The sequence below is a fragment of the Stegostoma tigrinum genome, chromosome 11, assembly GCF_030684315.1.
Source record: "Stegostoma tigrinum isolate sSteTig4 chromosome 11, sSteTig4.hap1, whole genome shotgun sequence".
NCBI classification, from domain to species: Eukaryota; Metazoa; Chordata; class Chondrichthyes; order Orectolobiformes; family Stegostomatidae; genus Stegostoma; species Stegostoma tigrinum.
In genome coordinates, this window is record NC_081364.1 from 32,111,257 (window position 1) to 32,125,757 (window position 14,501).

General features: G+C 40.1%; 1 protein-coding gene across 7 annotated transcripts in view; it reads right to left on the reverse strand.

Annotated features, from left to right (window-relative positions):
* The window catches only part of LOC125460360 (ERC protein 2), a 1,111,380-nt gene that overhangs the window by 881,423 nt on the left and 215,456 nt on the right, over positions 1 to 14,501 (reverse strand). For all 7 annotated transcript variants that reach the window (XM_059649888.1, XM_059649889.1, XM_059649890.1 and 4 more), the window contains one exon: positions 1,145 to 1,312. In XM_059649888.1, coding sequence (XP_059505871.1) covers positions 1,145 to 1,312 — 168 coding nt within the window. The remainder of the gene's footprint in view (positions 1 to 1,144; positions 1,313 to 14,501) is intronic.

The following is a 14,501-nucleotide window of genomic DNA, read 5'->3' on the forward strand; positions in this document are numbered from 1 at the left end:
AATTGACATGAGTTAAATATGGGTTACCAGTTAAAGTGTACTTGGATACTACAGCGTATATCAAATAGCAGATACACGGTCTTCTTTTCCAGAAGATCTGATTTCCTGAGACTGTACTTCATTGTACTGGCCAGGCTATGCCCCAGTTACAAAAGAGAAGCACAGCTTTATACAGCTGTACTCCACCATTAATAAATAATCTGATTCTAGCTCCAAGCAGAATCTAAATGTCCATGGTCCATCCTTAGCCCTAATGAGACAGGGCCAGTTCCTGTTACTGACCCTTCAAGCAAAGGGCATAGCCAAGTTGTGCTGCCCCTCATTTCATATACGCCTCTACTAGGTTTCTCCCCCATACTTTCCTGTTTGAAGAAAAGTAAATCAAGCTTTTGCAGCCTCCATTTGGAGCTAAAACTCTTCATCCCAGGCAACATCCAAGTGAATCTCCTTTGTACCTGCTCCAGTGCAATTGCATCCTGCCTATAGTGCAGTGACCAGAATGCAACCAGCACTCCAGCTGTGGCCTGAACAAAATATAGGGCAGCTCCAATACAACATTCTTAGGTATGCTTCAAATGATAAAGGCACGTGTCCCATCTGCAATAAATGAGTGTCCTCAGACAGCACCACTTAAGAAAAGGTTTCAATTAGCAAAAGATGATAATAAAGTAATATATTGAATATAACCGTTAAAGTAATTGAAAGACACAAGTTAATTTTTAAAAGTCTCTAAGATTAAGTCTTGGAAACTTCACATTGGCTGATTTCATTTTCTTTTCCTTTGCAAAAGATTTATATATCACCTTCTGATTGAGCATTAACCAAATAACATCTTACAATCATTTTACACAATACATCAAGAGTGTTAATCTAAAACAGAAAATCTTACGTGAATGCACAATTCTAATTAGCTTATCCCATTACAAATTTGTATATCTATTTATAACAGAAACCATCTACTACTTTACTTCACCTATCTATAAAATTTGGCCTCAATTTCCCCTTGTTCTACTAATAGAGACCAACTGCACATAACATTTATTATTTCGTAAGAAGTGCAAATCAAAATGTTCAGAACTACATCAAGTTCAGAATTCTATCAAGTTCACCCATGACAGATAAAAGGCAAGTGTCCTTGATTTACCTCTGTTTGAAGTATGGCAGCTCTCTGTTCTTTGGCAGTGAGTGATTCTTTGAGAACCTCAATGTGTTGTTTACAATCAGAATTCTGATTGTTCAATGTTTCAAGCTTGGTTTGTAAGGCAAGGAGTTCAGATTCCTTCTTGGACAAATCCTGTTTTAACTGATCAATCTGTAATTGATATAAAATATACAGACATAAAATAACAAAGGAAAATGACCACTCCTAACAAAAACCAAAACCTGAGGAAGGGTCATCAGACCCAAAACATTAACTCTGTTTTTTCTTTCACAGATGCTGCCAGACCTGCTGAACTTTGTTTTTATTCCTAACAAAATAGTTGGTTGTACCAGTCATTTGGCTTAAGCTGGTGCACGTAACAGAATTACAGCTTATACAACACAAAAAGAGTTGCTTATTTTCATTATCTGACAAACTAAAAATTATATTTCAGACAAATACAATTTAATCTTTCAACAAAGAAAAAGCATTTAGTTAATGCTAAATAAATTAAACATATGACTCAAAAGGGTAAAATACAAAGGTACCAGTTCCTTTTTTAAAAACCAAGTTGAACTGAAGGACGTTAGCAGGCCAATAACATTGGCTACACGAGATAAGTTTTACAGTTCAGGAAGAATACAATGAGAGTTTATTCATTTAGTCTTTTGATACTGTGCATTGTTACACTGCAATGGGCTTCAGTCAAATAACATTCAGCAATATTTACAGAAACACACTAAAACTCTGAAAAGTAAAGTGCAGTGTTTCCAATATGTTCTTATTTTGGCTTTAAAACAGTAAAGCCAAGGAAATTGTAAATTGCATGAAACGCACATGGCATTCATGGGCAAATACAACACCACAACAGTCTATCTAATTTACCTCTGTCACCTTGGTAAATGCAGGTTACAAAATGCACCAAATATGTAATAATGAAGAAAACCCTACTCTCAACATCTGTCTACAAATTATTCATGTATTCTAAAAGGTGGCCATTTGGGCTCAAGTTAGTGCCATGACATTAATCCTATTCCCTTACTGAATAGGATACCTGAAGTAATATCCCAGTTTTCAAACTGCTCATATCAAATAATTGGTTCTTTTACAAGGAAAACAAATGTGTTGCAAAGCTCAGTTAAAACTGTAGCATTGGTACCCTTTCACTTCAATTGTTAATTGTATATGATCAACAAGAAACTTCCAAGACTCTAAAGGTGCATGTACACTAATTACAGTCACCCTGACTCAATACTTCTAAGGACCTTGCTAGGGCAACAAATGTGATCTTGCCGCTGATGCTGTTGTATGAATATGATGATATAAATTATTTATTTCACACAACAGATGGTAGATAGTAAAGAATACAAAAGTGATAGCAAATCTATGAAGACATTTCAGATTTTTTATAAAAATCATGATGTGGATTTAAATCAGGAAACACTAATTTCATACATATGTATGTAGTTCCTCCTCTTCTTGGTTCTAAAGGGTCATCCCTTCACCAAGGCTGTGCCCTTGGGTCTTAGTCTCTCCTACTATCGGAAACGTCTTCTCACGTGCACTCTATCCAAGCCTTTCAGCATCCTAAGTTCATTCAAACCGGTAAAATATTTCTATATTTCACAAGATTTATCAATTGAATTGTTGTTGCATCTTTTCAATCAAACAACAGTTTCCGAGATCAATAGGCTCACTGTTCAGGGTGCGACAATTAACAGGCTCCATTACACTTGTGTCCAACATTCTGTCATCCTAAGAAATCAACCTTCTTGATTCTACAGCTCACTTGACCTCCCTCTTCCCATCTTGAAACCGCCATTTTCAATTTTTGTTCCACTTGGGAAAACAAACTGGACACATCCCACTTTTGTCCATGTAAACTATTTTACAATCAGAAATTAACCAGAGTTCTCAAAAGCCAGTAATTATGGTTTTCACTATATAATGTGAAACATTGCGGTATTCAATCCTCAACAGACCAGTAAGAATTTCACTAAGCTATTTAATGAAAATGGAATTTGACTTAATTAGTCACTAAATCAATGAAACTGAAAACGAACAAAAACATCTACCCCATTGTTATAATCTTTGCAGTTCCAAACTTACATCGTGTGAAACCACCTCTTCAGGTTTCAAACTACTCCCCTCCAGCCAGGTTAAGACCAAAACCTGAATTTAGGTTGAAATTTGAGTGCCGCTGTAGCACAGAAACTATACTGCACAAAGTGATGGTTAAAGCATGAACACATGGAAACAGAAGGCTACAGCAGACTGCGCTTAGTGGGACAAAATAACAGCTTTCATCAGACAGCAATTTTTTTTAAAAACTGCAGAAGAACATACCTCCTCCCCTCCAGCATCCAAAAGCTTCTCACTGTATCATTCACATTCACACAAGTCATTCAGCTAACCAGGAGCCTGAACTGTTATTGTCAGGCTGATGGCCTTAGGCATCCATAACTGGTCACAACAGCACTAACCCAGTGTGGAGCTGGAGGTACACAGCAGGCCAGGCAGCATTAGAGTAGCAGAAAAGCTGTGTTCCTCCAGCTCCACCCTAATTCGGACTCGAGCATCAGCAGTTCTTACTATCCGAGTGAGCACTTAACCTAACAGCTACTTGCTGCCACCATTATCTTACTTTGTGCGCACACTCCAAAACTGCACCATTGCGTTTTAAGTCATTCCCCACTGCTTGCAAAGCAGCATTATAAACATGACCCAGAACCAATTTCATAAACTTCAAAACTTTTAAAAGTTCACCAATTCCATCCTCAGCCCTTTGCTGTAAAACAGATTTCTCCCCCATTTCAGTCCACAATCACAAGTCAAAATAAACAGATGCAGTCTTTACAAATGAAACATCTTAGTTCAGGATAAGTTTAAGCACCACAGACAGGATGGTATCAGTGCTCATAATTGTGGCTGTATTTCATGAATTCAGCTATTTTGCTATCAAGAGAGTGAACAAAATTGGCTGCAGTCAGGCATCCATGTTGATTGAATTATCAGAAGTGCACAGAGTTGGACCATCTATTTGACACGTCTAGCTGAAGATGGCTGTAAATGCTTTCAGCCATGCACTTTGATTTCACATGCTGGGCTCCACTGTTGTTGATGAAAATTTATATGCAGGCTCCTGTTTAATTGCCAATGCGAACAAAGAAAACCACCTACATAACTGTGCCACACAGTAATTTCACACTGTTGGTACTTCCACGCCTTGAAGGGGCAATTGAACATAAGTTTACATGGCCAGTCCCACTATAAAACGTGAACGTAAGTATTTATAATCAGAAATGTTGACAGGGTCGGTACATAAACGTAAAGTTTATAATTTTGAAGTGTACATACATATCATTTTTATGCCAATTTAGTGTGAAGAGAACTTAAGGCATAAACAATGGAACTTAAGGCTCATCATTTCCCCAAGCAGATATTCGGAGACTGAAGCAACAAGAGATTATTTGCACCCAAAATAAATTCAATGAAAAGGCCTTTGTTCTACACATACTGGTCATCAGATTCCTTTTTTTTCCCCCCAATCAATTATTTTTATATGACCTGAACACAGGCCTTTTATGGCAGAAAACATTTAAGGGCAGAAAAAAACATAATACTTCCACCTCAAAAGGTCACCAGTTGAAAGGAGGGATTTGTAATGTATTTTAGAACTCATAACACAAAAATTAATTATGGATGGATCTAGTGAAAGAGCTTTGTGAAGATTCATAAAAACATTCCTGTGTTGACAAGGGACAAGATTGGTTCATTTTGTTGAAAGTTCTTTTTATAAAATTTTAGGTAGACAATGACAAGCATATCAGAATATTAGTATTTTAAAATTAGTTTTCAAAAGTAAAAGTCTTTCTTATGGGTTAGTTTGCCCAGTTACTGCAGTTCAAAGGTTAATAGCACTTTGCATTTTTTTGATTCAGAGATAGCATATAAAGAATGACAAAAATGCATAGCCTGAGGCAATGTTTTCAGGGGCTTGGTTATCACTAATCTGTCACAATCTTTCTACTTCATCCAGCATTCATTTTATGAGCACAGTATTCAAATTCTGTAAACAAAAAGATCAACGCCTTGGTTACAACCCAGTTAGCTTGTTCATATTTTACCTTGCCAAGGTTGAAGACATTATAACACATATATGAATTGACAAGTGCACAGAATCAGTATGGAATCATATGAGGCATTGACGATTCTTATTTGTTTTAGATTTTACTGTTGTTTCCAAGAATACAGTGCCTGTTTAAACGGTGATGAAAATAGAGAAACATCAAGTAATTTGCTCGTTCTTCAAAAAATCTGACAATTCAATAAATCAGCCCTCACCCTGTTAACCACCTGCAGACTGTATACTGTTACAATCGGGTGAGATGGGGTGAATTAGCCCTGTTCCTTTTAAACTCCTCAATCAGCCGCAACAAAATATTTTTATTTATTTTTAGCATGCAGCTACATCGCACTTCAATTAAAATGCATTACATGTGCATTGCAAGATGTGCCATTCATATATATTTTAAAAATTATTCACTTTTGAATTTGGAATTTTGAATTTAAAGCATATGGGAGAACTATGTGTTGAAAGGAGTTTAATGATTAACTTGTGAGTATTTCCGTAGCTATGGTTTAAAAAAGTCAGAAAGACACTTTTAAAACATGTTTTGTTTACATTTGGAGAGTTTATGGATGAACAATATTATGACCTGTCATGAATTCAGATAGAAGATTCTGGAATGTTTTTCTGGGCTCAGGCAGCACACAAATTCATAAAAGATTTAAATAAAAGTTTGGATTTGGTCCATTCTGTAGGTGTCATGGCTATAGCCAGATGTGTAATGCAGCTGCTCCTAAGAAAGTGGAAAGATTGCCAAGCGTTGTTAAACATATTTGATCTTAGTGGAAGGAGTATACTTTAAAAGTGCTAGACCACCAATATTTGGTTAAAACCAAGGAACGATAATGTGAAACAAAAACAAAATTGCTAGAAAAGCTCAGCAGGTCTGGCAGCATCTGTGGAGGAGAAATAAAAGAGCTAACGTTTCGGGTCTGATCACAACAGATGTTGCCAGACCTGCTGAGCTTTTCCAGCAACTTTGTTTTTGTTCCTGATTTACAGCATCCAAAGTTCTTTTGATTCTTATTTGAACAATAATGTGAGGCTGAAACAGACAGGGTTAGCTAAATAAAGAATCAAGGAAAAGGATGTTAACTTCCCACCATCTTTTCTCCTGGCTTGAGCTGCTCTTTTGTTTTCTGTTCCCTCCCGCTGATGAGCTCTTTCTCTTTCTTCGTTTGTGCTCTCTTTCAAGTTCAAGCATTAAGATTTCAATTTCTGTTTCTAGTTCAAGTTGCTCTATCTGCAAAGGAATACTTGCTACTCAAATAATTCATCAAGCAGGCTTGCATTGCTGTTCTTTCAAGTTCAATTGCTATGCCACTTTCTCAATTATATTTACCTTCTTAGACCCTGTGATTAACTCTAATCCTAACCTTGCTTTCAATTCAATTAGCCCAATTATGAAGTCATAGACACATACAGCATAGAAACAGACCCTTTAGCTGAACTCATCCATGCCAACCAGATATCCTAAATTAATTTAGTCCCGTTTGCCAGCATTTGGCATATATCTCTCTAAACCCTTCCTATTCATGTACCCATCCAGGTGCCTTTTAAAAATGTTTTAACTGTGCTAGTCTCCATCAACTCCTCTGGCAGCTCATTCCAAACAGACACAACCCTGTGTGTGAAAATATTGCCCCTTAGGTCCCTTTTAAATCTTTCCTTTCTCACCTTTAACCTATGTCTTCTAGTTCTGGACTCCCCTACCCCAGGGAAAAAAAACCTTGACGATTTACACTATCCATTCCCTTTACAATTGTATGAACCTCAGCCTTCAGTGCACCAGATAAAACATTCCTCTGCCTCAAAACCACAACCCAGGCAACATCCTTGTAAATCTTTTTGCACACACTCAAGTTTCACAACATCCTGCCAATAGCAGGGCTTCAAGAATTGGACAAAATATTCCAAAAGTGGCCTAAGCAAATATACCATACAGCACAACATGACCTCCCAAATCCTAAACTCAATGCACCAACCAATAAAACCAAAACGCACCGGGACTCCATTTTAAAAGAACAATGAACCTGCACCCCTAGGCCTCTTTGTTCAGCAACACTTCCCAAGACCTTACCATTAAGTGTACAAGTCTTGCCTTTCCAAAATGCAGCATCTCACATTTATCTAAATTAAACTCCATCTACCACTCCTCGACCCACTTGTCCATTGAGTCGAGGTCGAGGTCCTGTTGTACTCTGAGGTTACCTTCACTGTTGTCCAATAAACCACCAATTTTCATGTCATCTGCAAACTTACTAACCATACCTCCTGTATTCACATCCAAATAATTTATATAAATGAAAACAGTGGAACAGCACCGATCCTTGCTGCACATCGTTGGACACAGGCTTCCAGTCTGAAAAGGAACCCTCCACCACCACCCTCCGTCTGCTAACTTCAAGCCAGTTCTATATCCAAATGGCTAGTTCTCCCTGGAACCCACCTTTTTAATCAGTCTATCATGTGGAACCTTGTTGAACACATTACTGAAGTCCATATAGACAACATCGACCACTCTGCCTTCAATCATCTTCTTCAAAAAAATCTCAACCAAGTTAGTCGGACATGATTTCCCACACACAAGTCCATGCTGACTATCCCTAATCAGTCCTTGCCTTTCCAAATGTATGTAAATCCTGTCCGTCAGGATTCCCTCCAACAACTTACCCACCATCGATGACAGGCTCACCAGCCTATAGCTTCTTGGGTTTTCCTTTCCACCTTACATTAATAATGACACCACATTAGATAACCTCCAGTCTTCTGACACCTCATCTGTGGCGATTGACGATACAAATATGTCAGCAAGGGGCCCAGCAATCACTTCCCTAACGTTCCACAAAGTTCTCAGGTACACCTGATCAGGTCCCAGGGATTTATCAACCTGTGTTTTAAGACTCCCAACACCACCTCTTCTGTAACATGTGCATTTTTCAAGATACCACGATTTATTTCTCAAAGTTCTCTCGTTTCCAGATCCTTCTCCACAATAAATACTGATTTGAAATACTTGTTAAATAAGTCACCTTTTCTTTGCGGTTCCACACATAGGTGGCCTTGCTGATCTTTAAGAAGCCCTATTTTCTCCTTGATTACTCATTTGACTGATTGGTTGATTGATTTTATTGTCATGTGCCCCAAAATTCAGAAAAATGCTTTGTTTACAAGTGGTACAGGCAGATCACGGCAAGCAAAGGATGTCCAGAGCAAAAAGACTTAGTGACATTCAGGTAACATTGCAGGTTAAATTTATTTGAGGCTAGACTCCATTCAACAGTCTGATGACAGCCGGAAAGAAGCTGTTCCTGAACCTGCTTGTGCGTGTGTTCAAGATAACAAAGTGTGAAGCTGGATGAACACAGCAGGCCAAGCAGCATGTTCAGGCTTCTGTCCCTCCTGCCTAACGGATGAGGTTGTAGGAGGTCGTTACCAGATGCAATGGGGCTTTGATGATGTTGGCTGCCTTTCTGCTACAGCGAGCTATGTAAATAGAGTCCACGGATGGAAGGCTGGCTTCCGTGATGGTCTGGATTGTGCACACAATCTTCTGTAGAATCTGTGTGGATCCTCCTTAGCTGTATTTGCCAAAGTTATCTCATGCCTCCCTTTATGCCCTCCTGATATTCCTCAAATATATTCCTACCACTTTTGTACGCTTCATAGGGATTCACTTGATCCGAGCTGTCTATACCTGATAGATGCTTTTGTCTTTTTATTGGCTACGGCCTCAATTTCTCTAGTCAACCAGCATCCCATACACCTACCATGCACCCTAACAGGAACATACCATCTCTGGACTCTCATTATCTCATTTTTGAAGGCCTCCAACTTTCCAGCCATCCCTTTACCTGTGAATAGCCACCACCACTCCCCAATCAACTTCTGCAAGTTATTGCCTAATACTATCAAAATTAGTCTTCCTCCAATTTAGAATCTTAATTTTTAAGATCAGAAATATCCTATTCCATAACTATTTTAAAACTAATAGAAATGACCACTGGCCTCAAAGTGCTTCCCCACTGACACCTCAGACACTTGCCCTGCCTTATTTCCTCAAGAGATGGTCAAGTTTTGCTCCTTCTCCTTCACGTACTGAATCCGAAAATTTTTGTATACACACTTAAATTCCCCTCCATCCAAGCCCTTAACACTATGGCAGTGCCAGTCTATGTTTCGAAACTTAAAATGCCCTACCATTACAACCCTACTATTCTAACAGATGAGCAGAGATCTCCTTACAAATCTTGTTTATTCTTTGAAAATTGTTTTTGGGAAAAATATCCCTGCTCCAGCCACAGCCATTTTGATAGAATAATGCACAAGAAACTTGGCAACTATTTTATCCTTTTCCAGTTATTTGTACACCCATCCATAATTGTAACATGTCTTCATTTTACCGTAAATTTCTATTTTTGCTCTTGTCACACTAATGATCACAACATAAAATAAAAATGATTACCAAGACGACTAATTAAACATCTTCTGTCAGTTTTAAACAACAAAATAGACAATAGACAATAGACAATAGGTGCAAGAGTAGGCCATTCGGCCCTTCGAGCCAGCACCACCATTCATTATGATCACGGCTGATCATCCACAATCAATACCCTGTTCCTGCCTTATCCTCATAACCCTTGATTCCACTATCTTTAAGAGCTCTATCTATCTCTTTCTTGAAACTATCCAGAGAAGTGGCCTCCACTGCCGTCTGGAGCAGCGCATTCCATATATCCACCACTCTCTGGGTGAAGAAGTTTCTCCTCAACTCTGTTCTAAATGGCCTACCTCTTATTTTTAAACTGTGTCCTCTATTTTCGGACTCACTCATCAACGGAAACCTGCCTCCAGATTGTCCAATCCCTTAATAATCTTATATGTCTCAATCAGATCCCCTCTCATGCTCCTAAACTCAAATGTATACAAGCCCAGTTGCTCCAATCTTTCAACATACGATAGTCCCGCCATTCTGGGAATTGACTTCGTGAACTTACGCTGCACTCCCTCAATAGCCAGAATGTCCTTCCTCAAATTTGGAGACCAAAACTGCACACAATACTCCAGGTGCGGTCTCACCAGGCCCCTGTACAGCTGCAGAAGGACCTCTTTGCTCCAATGCTCAATTTCTCTTGTTATGAAGGCCAGCATGCCATTAGCTTTCTTCACTGCCTGCTGTACCTGCATGCTTGCTTTCATTGACTTTTGTACAAGAACACCCAGATCTCGTTGAACTTCCCCTTTACCTAACTTGACTCCATTGAGATAGTAATCTGCCTTCCTGTTCTTGCCACCAAAGTGGATAACCACACATTTATCCACATTAAACTGCATCTGCCATGCATCCGTCCACTCACCTAGCCTGTCCAAGTCACACTGTATTCTCATAACATCTTCCTCACATTTCACCCTGCCACCCAGCTTTGTGTCATCAGCAAATTTGCTCATATTACTTTTTAATGCCTTCATCTATATCTGTAATGTATATTGTAAATAGCTGCCGTCCCAGCACCAAACCTTGTGGAATGTCACTGGTCGCTGCCTGCCATTCCGAAAGGGATCCGTTTATCACTACTCTTTGCTTCTTGTCAGCCATCCAATTTTCAATCCAAGTCAGTATTTTGCTCCCAATACCATGTGCCCTAATTTTGCTCACCAATCTCCTATGTGGGACTTTATCAAAGGCTTTCTGAAAGTCCAGGTATACTACATCCACTGGCTCTCCCTTGTCCATCTTCATAGTTACATCCCAAAAAATTCCAGAAGATTAGTCAAGCATGATTTTCACTTCATAAATCGATGCTGACTCTGACCTATCCTGTTACTGCTATCCAAATGATTCATAATTTCATCTTTTATAATTGACTCCAGCATCTTTCCCACCACTGACGTCAAGCTAACCGGTCTACAATTCCCCGTTTTCTCTCTTCCTCCTTTCTTGAAAAGTGAGACATTAGCCACCCTCCAATCTGCAGGAACTGATCCTGAATCTATAGAACATTGGAAAATAATTACCAATGCGTCCACGATTTGCAGAGCCACCTCCTTAAGTACCCTGGGATGCAGACCATCAGGTCCCGGGGACTTATCAGCCTTCAGACCGAACAGTCTATCCAACACCATTTCCTGCCTAATATAAATTCCCTTCAGTTCATCCATTCCCCTAGGTCCTTCAGCCACTGTAACATCTAGGACATTGGATCTGTCTTCACTTGGGAAGACAGAAGCAAAGTACCTATTCAACTCTTTTGCCGTTTCCTTGTTCCCCATAATAAATTCACCCATTTCTGTCTTCAAGGGCCCAATTTTAGTCTTAACCATTTTTTTTCTTTTCACATACCTAAAAAAGTTGTTACTATTCTCCTTTATATTTTTGACCAGTGCGCCTTTGTACCTCATTTTTTCTCCACGTATTGCCTTCTTAGTTATCCTCTGTTGCTCTTTAAAACTTTCCCAGTCCTCCGGCCTCCCGCTCATCTTTGCTATGTTATACTACTTCTTTTTTATCTTTATACAGTCCTTAACTTCCCTCGTCAGTCATGGCCGCCCCTGCCTCCCCTGAGGACCTTTCTTCATCTTTGGAATTAACTGATCCTATTAACTGGGTTTCTTAATAAATTCAATTGTTGATTTAATCATCAAAAGACACACTTGGACTGTTGTTGAACAGAGGGACCGATATGTGCTGGTTCACAAGTTCCTTGAACATGGCATTGCAGTTAGACAGAGTGGCAAAGGCGGCTTTTGATACACTTGCCCTCATTGGTCAGAAAATTGAGAATAGGAGTTGGAACATGACATTGCGAATGCACAAGGCATCAGTGAGGCCACATTTGAGATACTGTGTACAATTCTAGTCACCCTGCCATGGGAAGAATGCTTTTAAACTAGAAAGAGTGCAGAAAAAAAATCTACAAGGAAGTTTGAGGTAGAACAGAGGTGAAGAGGCTGTGACTTTTTTACGTGATAAATAGGAGATTGATAAGTGACCTTATAGAAGTTTATAAAATCATGTGGGGCGAGAAAAGGTGATTGGCCAAGGGGAGTCCAGAACTACAGAGCACAGGTTTAAGGTGAGAGGGGATAGATTTAAACGCAACCCGAGGGACAACTTTTTCCACAGAGGGTGGCACCTGAATAGAATGAGCTACCAGGTGATGCAATAGGTGCAGGTACAGTTACAACATTTAAAAGACATTTGGAGAGATGCATGGATAGGAAAGTTTTAGAGGCCTATGGGCCAAACACAAGCAAATGGGACTAGTTTGGTTTGGGAAACCAGATTGGCATGAGTTGGACTGAAGGGTGCACTTCCATATTGTATAACTCTATGAGAAGTCTCCAGGTAGAGGCCCTTGCTTTTGCGATCAGGAATTTGGTAGAGGGGGTGTTTTATGCAGTGGTGCTGCGCAATAAACATTTGAGATGGTTTTCACGGAGTCCCAAACCAGCTGCTTTTTCTGCAATCTTGTGGAGTCTACTCACATGTATGCAGGTGTGATAGGCCACAGTCCCCTTTTCACAAGTTTTTTACTTGCATGTCTGCTCGTGTTTCAGTCTCCCATACCCAACCTTGGATCACCTTGTGCCGAGGAGCACAGGCAGATCTCCTTGTGGGTCTACTTTAGAGCCTGGCCAAGGTAACCTAGAACAGGTCCAAGCAGTAGGCCATGGAAGGGGTAGTTAGCCCTAACTACCTATCTCTCTTTTTTAGTTACATCTGCATCAGATATCCTTGGAAAGGGAGCGCACAGTTTCCACGGGTACATATGAGGCCCTCCCTAACCAGTGAATCTCAGAGGGACTGCAGGACATTATTTCCACTCAAAAGTGAAATCTAAAATTTTGGTTTTAGACGTTTTTATTTTTGTTACAGAGCCCCTTTAGGGCACTGCTCACTTTTAACTTTGTTCACTTTAAAAGAGCATAAAGAGACATTTAAGGGTATTCTACACAGGCAGCCTGCCCTTTACCGTCAGGGATCTGGTATGGAGGAGGCTGCAGACACTAAGAGGAGGATAGGATAATTTATGGATTCCCAGGCAGTCTATGCTTTTTTGTAGTCTGTGCACCATGCATTTCTAAGTTGTGCTGAATTGTAGCCCACCTTTCATTTTTGCAGGGGATGCTCTACAATTTTTGCCTGAACTTCAAAGCCACCCTTATATTTAGAAACCCAGTATAAGACAGGGACAAGCACATTAGAGGATCTCCACATGGTTCTGCTCCTGGGTCGAATACATGTGGCTATTAACAAGACCAGGCAGTGCAGACAGGATCATTACTCTACCCCTATCTGCCTACCTCCCTTCCATAGTTATGTCCATGCAAGGGTGGCAGAGAGTTGGGAGCATGTTGTTTCTACTAGTAAGCTTCAGACCTTCCATGACTGGTAGGTACAATCTCTCCCAAAATATGGAGGCAGTGGCAGGATGCAGTGAATCTACCAGGAAGGTTTTTCATGTGGTGGAACGTAAGGATCGGTTAAAATGTGTCTGCTTTAACGCAAGGAGTGTCAGAAATAAGAGTGACGAACTTAGAGCATGGATCAGTACCTGGTGCTATGATGTTGTGGCCATAACGGAGACGTAGGTTTCACAGGGGCAGGAATGGTTGCCAGATGTTCCAGCGTTTAGAACATTTAAAATGAACAGCGAAGGGGGGGAAAAAAAGAGGAGGGGGTGTAGCGTTGCGAATCAGAGAGTGCATCAGAGCAAGAGAAATGAAGGTTGCCGAGGAAGGTTTGTCGACTGAGTCAGTATGGGTGGAAGTTAGGAACAGCAAGGGAGCAGACACCTCATTGGGGGTTTTCTACAGACCCCTAAACAGCAGTAGGGAGATCGAAGAACTCATAGGCCGGCAGATTGTTGAAAAGTGCAAACATAGCAGGGTTGTTGTTATGGGTGACTTCAAATTTCCCAATATTGATTGGAACCTGCTTAGTGCAGTTGGTTTGGATGGAGCTGTTTTTGTCAGGTGTGTTCAGGAGGCTTTCCTTACTCAGTATGTGGACAGGCCGATGAGGGGAGAGGCCATTTTGGATTTGGTGCTCGGCAATGAGCCAGGACAGGTGTCAGATCTCACGTTGGGAGAACACTTTGGTGACAGTGACCACAACAGCCTCACATTTACCATAGCCATGGAGAAGCAGCAGTTACCAGGGGAAGATATTTAACTGGGGAAAAGGAAACTATGACACTATCAGGCACGAGTTGAGAAGAACAAATTGGG